This window comes from Danio rerio, chromosome 25, assembly GCF_052040795.2.
Source record: "Danio rerio strain M-AB ecotype USA chromosome 25, GRCz13ab, whole genome shotgun sequence".
NCBI lineage: Eukaryota > Metazoa > Chordata > Actinopteri > Cypriniformes > Danionidae > Danio > Danio rerio.
The window spans coordinates 40,262,501-40,274,130 of NC_141045.1; the positions used below are offsets into that span (position 1 = coordinate 40,262,501).

Consider the following 11,630-nt stretch of genomic DNA (forward strand, 5'->3'; position numbering starts at 1 on the left):
TCCCTCAGCTACTCATTTCAGTTGCTTGTATCCCAGATCGCGTCCTGTCAGTGGTGACCCAGAGCTCAAGACCACAGGTGAGAGCAGGAGTGTAGATTCAGCAGTACATCAAGAGCTTTGACTTTTCACAGTGGATGGATGCACTGACCGCATTACTGCTGCACCGGCCCGCCTGTCCATCACACACTCCATCCTTTCCTTACTACTGAACCACCCAGTGCACGCTGAAGCTCCAGGTCTGATGAAGTCTGATAACTTCATCTGCAAGTAGCAGAGATTAAGTCCTGTAGTCACTGAACCAGAACCCCTCCGGCCTCGGCTGTGCCTAGAAACTCTGTCCATGAAAATTCAGAACCAGTGACACAGGGCAGCCTTGCTGGAGTCCAACATGCACTGGGAACAAGTCTGACTTATTGCAGCAATGTGAACCAAACGCCTGCTCTGGCATAGACTTTTCCAGGGAGGCTGAGGAGTGTGATAGTTGGAACACACCTCCGGTCCCCCTTGGGCACCACTACTCCAGCTGCCCAGTCCAGTGGTGCTGTCCCTCCATGCAGTATTGTAGAGACGTGTCAGCCGGGACAGCCCCACAATATCCAGAGACTGTAGGTCCTCATGGTGTGTTCCTCCTCTCGCTGCCGTGCCACTGCAGAGCTTCAGACTCCCTCAGTGACCTCAGCTTGGGTGATGGTGAGTCCACCCCTGCTTCTCCAGTGGAAGGCATGTCAAGTAGTTGGAGGAGATCCTTAAAGTATTTTTTCCGCTAACAACATCCCCAGTCGAGGTGAACAGCTAGTTTCTTCTGCTGTAAACTGACCGTGTGGAACTGCTTCCCCTGCTGGACAGTTTGCCAGAATCTCCTGTGAGGCCCGGTAGTCTTCCTTGGGTTGGTCTGTCCTGACACTTTTGCTCCTGCAAGCGCTCTGGCTGCAGCATGCTGGGCCTGTTGGTACACACAAGCTGCCTCATGGGTCCTACAGGTCAAGTCTAGTAGGACTCCTTTTTCCTGCATCCCTTACTTTCAGTGTCCACCACTGGGTTCGTGGATTTCTGCCACGGCAGCTGCATTAGCAATGGAGTCTGAGAACATGGACCACTCGGTCTCAATATCTCCAGTCTCCCCTGCAGGTTTAAAATCCCTCTGACTTGAAGTTCAGCCAGACATGCCTAGAGGACCCTCACAATGCGTTTGGGCCTGCGGGGTCTGTCCAATCTCCTCCTTTTCCAATGATCCAGGTGGAGATCAGTTGACCGCTCCTCTCCTTACTCGAGTGTCCAAGACATATGGTCAGAGAGCAGATGATACAACCACGGACTCTATCATCATCATCATCCTCTGGCCTAGGGTGTCCTGGTGCCATGTGCACTGATGGACTGCCTCATGCTCTAACATGGTGTCCGTTATGGATAAACTGTGACTAGCACAGAAGTCCAACAACAGAGCACCACTCAGGTTCAGATCAGGAAGGCTGTTCCTCCCAATCATGCCTCTCCAGGTATCACTGTTACCTATGTGGGTGTTGAATCGCCCAGTAGAACAACAGAGTCCCTCCCAGCACCCTCTCAAGCAGTCCAGGCGTGCAGGAACTCTGCATTGGTGTTTGGTCTGTCGGCACAAACTGCGGTGAGAGAACAGTCTTGACCCGGAGGTGACCTTCTTGCTCACCAGGAAAAATTCCAGCACATGGGGCTGAGCTGGGGATCTGTAAGCCCACAGCAGCCTATGGTCAGAGAGCAGATGAAACAACCACAGACTCTATCATCGTCCTCTGGCCTAGGGTGTCTCCAATGTAGAGGAGAGTCCAGCCCTTCTCCAGAAGCTGAGCTCCAGAGCCCAGCCTGTGCGTGGAGGTGAGCCCGATGATCTCCAGTCAGTACTGCTCAACCTCCTGCCCTAGCTCAGGCTTGAGGCCCTAGTGAGGGGACACTCCCCGAATAAGGGCCAGTTTCTGTCCCTGGAGGTCAGGTCATCATGATCCTGATCTTCCACCACTGCCCGTCCCACAATGCACCGGGAAATCAAAATTTAAAGGGAAACACGTTTAAATAAGCGATGGGTGTCATAACACTGTGTGTGTGTGTGTGTGTGTGTGTGTGTGTGTGTGTGTGTGTAGATCGCTCTAAACTCCAGCGCTGCGTCTCGACTTACTGTCCCGCACCGCGCTCTGCTCTGGCTCTCCTTCATCCACCTGCTGGAGCTCCAGCATCTGCCCTCGTCTCTGTTCGACCCCGCAGACTCCAACCCGTCCCGCATTGTCAGCACAGAGCCGTTCCTCATCCCCTGGAGGCCCGCGGAGGACACAAACACACCTGCGGAGCAGCTCATCCAGCTGTTCACAGGTACAGCTGTGTGTGTGTGTGTGTGTGTGTGTGTGTGTGTGTGTGTGTGTGTGTGTGTGTGTGTGTGTGTGTGTGTGTGTGAGAGAGCGAACTTGTGGGTGTGTGTGTTCTTCAGGGTTCACTTGCAGTGAATGTTCCAGACGCTCTGTTGATGGTGTGTGTTCTTGTACGTGTGTAGATGCGCTGGGCCGCTGTACAGACGAGGGTTTGTCCTCCGCTGAGCAGATTCAGGCCTGCTTTCCTCTCCATTCAAACCTCATTCACCTGCTCCAGCACCTGCACAGGTACGCTGACTCTGCTGTGTGTGCGTGTGTGTGTGTGTGTGTGTGTGTGTGTGTGCTAACCTGAGCTCTGCGTTGCAGGCATGACGAGGCATTAGCGCAGTGTGAGCGTCTGCTAGAGGTGTGTCCCCTCTACTGCCCCCTGCTGGAGGTCACTGCGGCGCTGCAGCCGGACCGAGCCGCTGAGCTGTGGATGAACACACACTCGCAGAACAGCACCAGCGCACACCTGTTCTACCAGCTCAGCAAATGTCTGCAGACGCAGGTGTGTGTGCGAGCTTTACATTTATGTGTGTGTGTCTATATGTGTGTGCGCTCTTCATCTGTGTGTGTTTGGTGTTGTGCGCAGGGGAAGCTCAGTGTTCTGGAGGATCTGTTTGGCCGCTTCATGCGCTCCCTCTGCCAGTCTGTGCCGGAGCAGATCAGGCCTCTGGATGTACTGCGGTAATCTCTCCTCAGACGCTTCAGCATTCACATGTTTAATAGTCTCGGAACGGTTTAAAAGCGCTTGAGGTCAGTCGATGATCATTGATGGGGGAACTCTGCCGCAGCTAACACAAGCTCAGTTTGGTTCTGCTGCGGGACCAGAGCCGCAATCGGAGTTATTTTCTAGTTTAAGAAGATTTAGAGTCACTCGAGGATGTCGAGTCATGAGGATAATAATATTTAATAACTCTGGCATCTTCAGCTTATGTATTAGAGCATGTGTATATGTTTGATGATCTGGAATAGGTGACGTTTGTGGTTTCAGGCACATTCTGGGGATCCCGACCAATCTGAGAGCGCCCATCCTGAAGGAGGATCTGCTGGAGGAGCTCAAAGACCAGCTGCCCTACCTGCATCTGCTGCACTGGTGCGCGCGCGTGTGTGTCTGTCTGTACGTGCATGTGCGGTTTCTGTAAGCCTGTTTCTGCTAACGCTGTGTGTGTGTGTGTGTGTGTGTGTGTGTGTGTGTGTGTGTGTGTGTGTGTGTGTGTGTGTGTGTGTGTGTGTGTGTGTGTGTGTCCTCAGCTTCTGGCAGGTGGTGTACGGCGGTGCTCGAGAGGCTGTGGATGCGTTTGAGAAGGCGTTGGGAGCGGTGACGCAGCTGGAGCTCATTCACACACTCTGGCTGGAGTAAGTGCTGCTCAGCTTAATAAATAAATACAGACCTGATGTACACAAGCTCTGTTTACTTTCACTTTGAGGAGGAACTCATTTAGAAATGCCTGGTCAGCAGTTTACTGTTAGCGATGTTTAGAGGAGTATATTCTGTAGGGTTAGCTGCTAAATCAAATCACAAGCATGGTTCAGCAAAGCTGTGAGTGTCATGCACATCATACAGTTCTGAGATCAGCAGTGAGTCTCCGTCTGAACGCTAGAGGGCGCTCTGTCTCAGAACAAGCACCCATGAAGCTGAGCATCTTCTGCTTATCTGGAGCCGGTAGCGGAGCAGCATTCTCCGCACAACCCCAGACTCACAGGCGAGCAGAGATGCATGCTCCCAATGGACAAACCCAGAACACTGGCCTAGTCAGGCGTCAGGAGTCATCGGAATCAGAGCTCGAGACCCTCAGCTGCTGCTCTGCATGAGGAGGATCAGCGGCTCTACTCTGAGGCCCTCTCCTGTGACCCGAAACTCATTTCAGTATCTGAGATCTCGTCCTGTCAGTGATGACCCAGAGCTCATGACCACAGGGGAGGGGAGAGCGTAGAGACCAGTAGATCATGAGCTTTACCTTTCTGCTCATCTGACCAGCACACTGACCGCATCACTGCTGCACGCATCCATCTGTTGATCTCGCTTGCCATCCTTCCCTTAATCCTGATCTACACCCAGAGACACCTGAACTCCTCCACCTGGGGTAAGGATCTTCTCTAGCTGGAGATGGCAGGACATCCTATCCCAGTGGAGCACCACAGCCTCAGATTCTGAGTTGCTGATCTACATCCCTGCCATGTCCTGCTCTGCAGTTAAACCTACAGGACAACGTCATCTACAAATAGTCAAGATGAGATCCTGTAGACACCGAACCAGAACCCCTCCTGTCCTAGGCTGTGCCTATAAACTCTGTCCCTGAAATAATGAACAGAACACAGGTTAACACAGGTCAGCCCTGCTGGAGTCCAACATGCACCTTCTCACCATGAACCGACACCTTGTTGTGGAGGGTTTGAGTTATTCTAGGATGGTGCCAGGGGGTAAATGGCCCTATGTAGGGTCTCCCAAAGTAAAGTTATGCTAGGTGGCAGGTCAGACTAGATGAGGTTCTAAAACCCCTTAAGAGTCCGTGGACCATGACACCACCTGGTATTGTGCAGCCGGGGCATCCCGCTGGAGCCAGGCCTCTCACACACAGAAACTGGCCTTTGGCCCATGGAGAGTCGCTCCAGTCATGCACAGTTATTCATAAAACACTCAACTACAGTCGATCGCTGTAAAGCAGCAGATTTAACCCTGCTCTGTTTCTCTTACCGCAGTAACCCTGCTCTGTGTTCCTCCTCAGCTACCTGTCCTTCAGCTGGCAGCAGCTGTGTTCGCCACAGCCGAGTGCCCGCGAGCTGAAGATGTTCAGTTCTCTGGTTCTCCGCTGTCTGCAGACGGTGCCCGTCCGGCTCCTGGTGCCCTTCAGCTCTGCACAGTATTGGAGCAGCTTCAGCTTCCACAACCAGGTGTGTTTTCCAGACCAGCTCTCTGTTCTGCCTGACACTGCAGGTGTAGTGTGTTTGTATTCTGTGCCTTTCAGGTGGTTTCCTTCTATCTGGGCTGCTTCCCGAAGACCCAGCATTCCCTGATCCTGGAGAAACTCCAGCACATCATGCCCACCAACACTGAGCTGGCCATCAGGTAAACACTCGCCTGGGTTATTCTGTGGGTTCTAGATGGAGTCATATTGGTGTCCTTGTTACCATATGTCATGTCTCTGTTCCTCTGTACGCCGTTTAATGTGTGAAGGCTCCTCTAGTCGGTGTCAGAGGGCAGAAGTCGCCGCTTCTCACGGCTCTGTGATGTTCTCCAGTTTAGTGCTAACTGTCGTTGTGTAGGTTGCTGCAGCAGGAATGGCAGGATGGAAATGTTGAACATTTTAAATTGCAGAGCAGAATGTTGTGCAGTAGCTTCCCGACCTGTCTGGCCATCTGGAAAATGTAAGTTCATGAGCTTCTACATACATCCAGCTAAACTGCGTCAGTGTCAGCAGATGAGATGATGATCTGTAGGGGTGTAGATCTGTGTGCCGTTTTCTGTCAGATTAAGACTCTCGCTCTGTTACATGCTCCATATGTTCAGGTAATGTTCTCTGAGGTCACACGACACGATTGAGCACCTGTTGGACTGGGCTCCAGAACACACACGCTTGTCCCTTTGTCTTTAATAAAAGAGCTCCACAGGTGAAAGATAGAGGTGTGTGATGCCCAGCGGAGGGCATTCAATGTCTTCATTGCCAGCAGAAGCTGAGCCTGACGTTCATGCGTCTCCAATAGATGCGTCTCTGTCAGCCAATAAATGCTGAGCAGTAAGTGCAGCCTTGGATGTTTGAGATTCTCCAGTTATGATTGGTCAGTTTCTCCTCTGCAGTTCCTCTGGCTCCATCAGTGTGGGTCAGTGTGTTCAGCTCTGCCAGAGGTGTTCAGTGGAGTTGAGCTCTAAGCTTTAGGTCAGGGGTCATCAAACTTGTTCCTGGAGGGCCGGTGTCCTGCAGATTTTAGCTCCAACCCTAATCAAACACACCTGAACAAGCTGATCAAGCTCTTACTAGGTATACTTGAAACATCCAGGCAGGTGTGTTGAGGCAAGTTGGAGCTAAACCCTGCAGGGTCACCGGCCCTCCAGGACCAGGATTGGTGACCCCTGCTCTACGTGCTCCAGCTTATGCTCCAAGGCATCCTGCAGACACTGCGGAGATGAAGTGTGGCCAGTCTGAGCCCAGAGATCTGCTGTTCATCAGAGACGCTCCTGTTTATCTCTTCATTCTGATGAGTCTCCAGCTCCTGAAGAGCGGCTGATACCACAGGACCACTGCAGGAATGGAGAGCGCCCCTGCTGTCCTCCAGCGGTGTTCATCAGAGGGAGGATATGTTCCTCTGAGAGTCTTGAGGAGCCTTTAGCCAAGCCCGCTGTGCTTTCCTGTGGGCTGTTCTCCTCCTGCAGCTCCGTTCTTTATGCAGTCCACAAACCCCAATCAGACTCTTCTACACCCAGTCCGGGGTTCTGAATCGAACTGCTTTAGCCCTGATGTGGGGTTCAGGAGTGTGGAGGGTGCAGTGCCTTCTGTCTGCTGTGTCTGATGGAGATCTGCTGGTTTGCTGGATCTTCCTCAGTTTGCCTGTGTCATCACAGCAGTGTTTCTCCTGCAGAGTTCATCTCCATCCGCTCCAACACAGTCCTGCAGTCCGTCTGAAGGCCTGATCCGCTGATTCAGAAGCTCTTCAGCAGCAGGTTTACTCAGGTCACACAGGAGCACCAGTGGGATCAGCAGATGAGCTTCAGCTTCTCTTCTGTGTGGATCCACTGAGCTTTGCTGATTCCCAGATGAACACTTCAGTAATGCAGAAGCACATGCGGCTCGCTCAGAGCCGATCACACCTGACCTGTGTGGCTCGTGTTCACAGCGTTCGCTTCAGTGCTCATTTGTAAAGTTCTGCTGTCAGAGGTTGTGAATGGTACCACAATGGAGAACCATACTGTTCCACTTTTTGGGGCCTTCTCCTTAGGATACCTCGCCCAACAGTACGATAGTACAGGGTGGAACTAGACCGTTTAATAATACAGTAATGACATGCGGCTTGAAGATGTCCTGACACTGCATGTGTCTGACTGTCAGAAGAGCAGCATCTGCTGTGTCCTCCACTGCTGGGCCTTCCAGGGTACACCACACCTGCCTAGTAAGGGTGTTACTGGAAATACAAGCCTGATCAGGGAGACCTGTACCAAAGTGTGCTGTACTACACTATACAGAACTGTACCACTCCATGGAAATGATCCGTTGAACCGTGACACCACCTGGTGTTGTGCAGCCGGGGCGTCACCCTGGAGTCAGGCCTGTCAAATGCAGGTGTCTGCTGCTGGGTTAAACCCCACAGAACCCAGCTGGCTTCAGCCTGAAGGAGCATTGCGAGACCATCGAGGGTCGGTGCCAGGTGTATTTCCTCCTGTTCCTTGATGTTGGAGCAATCTTCCCATCCACAGCATCATGGTATCCTCTCCTCCCTCCAGACTCCAGCTGTGTGTCTGAGCAGGGTCAGTCCCTCGTTTCCTGCTTATGCCTTGTGGTAATGTGGATCTGGGGTCTCCGGCCCTGCAGACTCCAGCACACCTCCAGGATCTTCTGTAGGCGGGCTTGATTCGGGCCTGGACATGAGCTGTTTTGGGTTTGTGTGTCTGCTGTTCCTCTGTGGAGCTCCGGCTGTGCTCCTCTGATTGGGGAATCTGTGAGAATGGTATAGACGGAGGTCAAAGCCCGTATGAATGTCCACACCCACCCCGACCCTAAACCCAACCTCACGATCTGCTCCACCTACACCACCTAAACCCAGCCTACCTGTGGTGTGATCCATCTCACCTGGAGGTGTCTGGGCTGCTGTGATGCCTACTCGCAATCTGCACACTAGCCCTGTGTGTCCCTCATGCCCGTCGAGTGTGTTTACTGCACATGCGGAGTGTGTAACAGACGAGAGTCTTGATGGCTGCTTCACAGACGAGTGTTCAATGCTCATATCAGCCTGATGTTATATTGGAGATGTAGTGCACACACACACACACACACACACACACACACACACACACACACACACACCCCATCAGAGAGCGGTCAGGGCCTCCTGCATGCAGATGTGTATGTTCGGTCAGCTTGGTGTCCAGACGTGCGGAGTGTGTTTGACTGTGCGTGTGTTTCTCGCCAGAGCGATTGCGGTTGAGAAGGAGCAGAGGCAGAGGTCAGAGGTGAGTGAGAGGTCAGAGGTCACGCACTCCTCAGTGATCGATGTCTGTCCCCTTTACTTTCATTCTGTCCAACTATTGTTTCTCCTGCAGGGTATGCCCAGTGCACGAGTGTGTAAGAGTCTCTCATAGGCATAGCTCTGATCAAGACAGAGCCCGAGTGTGTGTGTCAAAGTGTGTGTGTGTGAGTGAGTGAGAGAGACTGTGAGAGTGTGTCTGTATAATTGAGAGACTCTGTGTGTGTGTGTGTGTGTGTGTGTGTGTGTGTGTGTGTGTGTGTGTGTGTGTGTGTGTGTGTGTGTGCGCATGTAGGTGGGTGGGTTGGTGCATAGCTCTGTGTCCTGAACTGACTTTGTGTTGCTCTGGTGTCTGTGTGTGTGTGTGTGTGTGTGTGCGTGTGTGTGTGTGCGCGTGTAGTTGGGTGGGTGGGTGCATAGCTCTGTGTCCTGAACTGACTTTGTGTTGCTCTGGTGTGTGTGTGTCTGTGTGTATGTTTGTTTATGTGTGTGTGTGTGTGTGTGTGTCTGCAGGTGCAGAGACTCTACCAGCAGGCGCTCCAGAATCTGCCGCTGTGTGCTGCGCTCTGGACAGATGTAAACACTCTACTCTTCTTCTGCTCTTCTGTTTAGCTGATGTGTGTGTGTGTGTGTGTGTTCACTCCTCATGTCTTTCTCCTCCTCCTCTTCATCCTTCTCTTCTCTTGCTCCTCCTCTTCTTCCTGTTCCTCCTCTTCCCGCTCCTCTTTCCTCCTTCTTCTCCTCCTCTTCCTCTTCTTCCTTCTCCTCCTTCTCCTCCTCATCCTGCTCCACCTCATCTTCCTCTTCCCCCTCCTCCTTCTCCTCCTCCTCTTTCTTCTGCTCCTCCTCTTCTTCCTTCTTCTCCTGCTCTTCCTGCTCCACCTCATCCTGCTCCCTCTCCTCCTCTTTCTCCTGCTCTTCTTTCTTCTGCTCCTCGTTCCTCCTTTTCCTGCTACTCCTGCTCATCCTCTTCCTCCTCCTCCTGCTCCTCCTCTACTCCTGCTCCTCCTCTTCTTCCTCTTCCTCCTCCTCCTCCTCCTTCTCCTGCTCCTCCTTCTCCTGCTCCTCCTCTTCCTCCTCCTCCTCTTCCTCCTGCTCCTCCTCCTCCTCCTGCTCCTCCTCCTCCTCATTCTCCTCCTGCTCCTCCTCCTCCTGCTCCTCCTTTTCCCCCTCCTCCTGTTCCTCCTCTTCCTGCTCCTCCTCTTTCTCCTCCTCCTCTTCCTCCTCCTCCACCTCCTCCTGCTCCTCCTCCTCCTCCTCCTGCTCCTCCTCCTCTTCCTCCTCCTGCTCCTCTTCTTCTGCAGTGTCTGCTGTTGGAGGCGGCTGAGGGTGGTAAAGCGGACGCGCTGAGGCGTATAATCGAGCGCAGTCAGGAGTTGGGTGTGAGTCTGCAGGAGCCGCTGGGTGTGTGTTCTCCGCGCAGTGACTGACGCAGCACACACACTCGTTCAGTATTAGTGCGCCTGTACTCCTCGCAGACGTAAGTATGAATTGTCTGATGCTGTTGCTCCTGTGTGTTGGGTCGGTCCTCTCGCACTTTTAATTTGCTTTTATGTTCATTTGGGCGGACTCTGAGGCTCCGCCTCCACGCGCGTGAGTTTGTCGTGTCGGTGCAGCAGGATGATGCGCTCCTCCACAGTCGAGGCTCGCGCCGCCGCCGCCGCTCTTTTCCTTTGCTTTTCTGTTTTATTATTGTTTTTCTGCTGCTCGACCAATGGCGTAACGGCTGCTGCTGGAAGTATTCTGATTGGCTCAGCAGCGTCGTTTCCATGGATACCTCTGACAGACTCTTGGACTGTTCCAAACACATCATCAAACTGTAATGCAGCGCTGCGTCAGCTCAGATCAACTGTGTGTGTGTGTGTGAGTGTGTGTGTAGACGCGCACACACACACACACACACACACACACTAATGCCCGTATTCTGCAGGAGTGATGATCATCCCACCTGTTTTTCATTTGTAATTGATCTGTTTCTATTAAATTATTTTGTACAGAACTCCAGTGTTGTGTGTTTACTGTGTGTTTTCCTGTTAGCAGAGTCACACACACACACACACACACACACACACACACACACACACACACACACTACTCTGGAGCAGTCAGAGAGCAGAACCACATGCTGGTGTGTGTGTTTGTGTGTGTGGCTATGGAGCCTGCCGTATTTGATTGTGTAAGGCGACTCATCGATGATTAGGAGTGCGTGCGCAGTGTGTGTGTGTGTGTTCAAGGTCTCGCTGCTGCAGGAAGTGGCTGATTGCGCAGCAGGAAGTGTTTCCTATCCAAGTCTGAAGCGATGAACATAAACAGAGAGAGAGTTTACAAGGAGAACACACACACACACACACACACACTCCAGAATAACAGAGTTACATAATCCACACACACATTCTCTGGCTTGGAGTGTGCTGATTATCTTGAGTGTAATCACACACACATACACGCACGCACGCACACACACACACACACACACACACACATACATGTATGAGGTGTGTGTTTGTCGTCTTGAGTGCGCACACACACTGGATTGAGGAGTGTACACGGGTATGAGGTGTGTGTTGGTCATCTTTAGTGTGTACACACACACAGGCGTGAGGAGTGTGTGCTGGTCTGAGGTCAGTCTGCAGCTCTTCCTGCTGTAGGTGCAGTTTCCTCCATCACTGACCTCAGACCTGCTGATAGTCTGGAGATCAGCCCGCAGGACCTGTGTGTGTGTGTGTGTGTGTGAGAGAGAGAGAGTTCTGTTTCTGGAGCAGACTGAAGCAGGAACTGTAGAAGAAGAACCACTTCACCGTCTACAGCTCACACACACACACACCATCTCCTGACGTGTGTGTGTGTAACTCTGCATCAGAGCTGATCTGAGCTCAGTGTGTTTGAGGATCTGAGATGAGCAGAACACACACTGATGGTCCGGGGTGGGCACTGATACACTGAGATGTGCTTTAAAGTAACGGCTCAGTGTTACGTGTGTCTTAATAAACTAGAGAACACACACACACACACACACACACCGCAGTGAAATGCTGCATGCTGTCTCCTGCACACATGTGAGAGAGACGTTTCTAC

The 11,630-nt window shown here is 52.3% G+C and overlaps 1 protein-coding gene across 1 annotated transcript in view; it reads left to right on the forward strand.

Annotated features, from left to right (window-relative positions):
- The window catches only part of zfc3h1 (zinc finger C3H1-type containing), a 27,484-nt gene extending 16,930 nt beyond the window's left edge, over nucleotides 1-10,554 (forward strand). The window contains exons 24-35 of the mRNA XM_087312590.1: nucleotides 2,115-2,340; nucleotides 2,519-2,624; nucleotides 2,703-2,886; nucleotides 2,971-3,065; nucleotides 3,373-3,474; nucleotides 3,633-3,737; nucleotides 5,108-5,273; nucleotides 5,348-5,448; nucleotides 5,646-5,747; nucleotides 8,502-8,541; nucleotides 9,069-9,131; nucleotides 9,860-10,554. Of these exons, the coding sequence (XP_087168716.1) occupies nucleotides 2,115-2,340; nucleotides 2,519-2,624; nucleotides 2,703-2,886; nucleotides 2,971-3,065; nucleotides 3,373-3,474; nucleotides 3,633-3,737; nucleotides 5,108-5,273; nucleotides 5,348-5,448; nucleotides 5,646-5,747; nucleotides 8,502-8,541; nucleotides 9,069-9,131; nucleotides 9,860-9,985 (1,416 nt within the window). The 3' untranslated portion in view covers nucleotides 9,986-10,554. The remainder of the gene's footprint in view (nucleotides 1-2,114; nucleotides 2,341-2,518; nucleotides 2,625-2,702; nucleotides 2,887-2,970; nucleotides 3,066-3,372; nucleotides 3,475-3,632; nucleotides 3,738-5,107; nucleotides 5,274-5,347; nucleotides 5,449-5,645; nucleotides 5,748-8,501; nucleotides 8,542-9,068; nucleotides 9,132-9,859) is intronic.
- The last annotated feature ends 1,076 nt before the right edge of the window (nucleotides 10,555-11,630 follow it).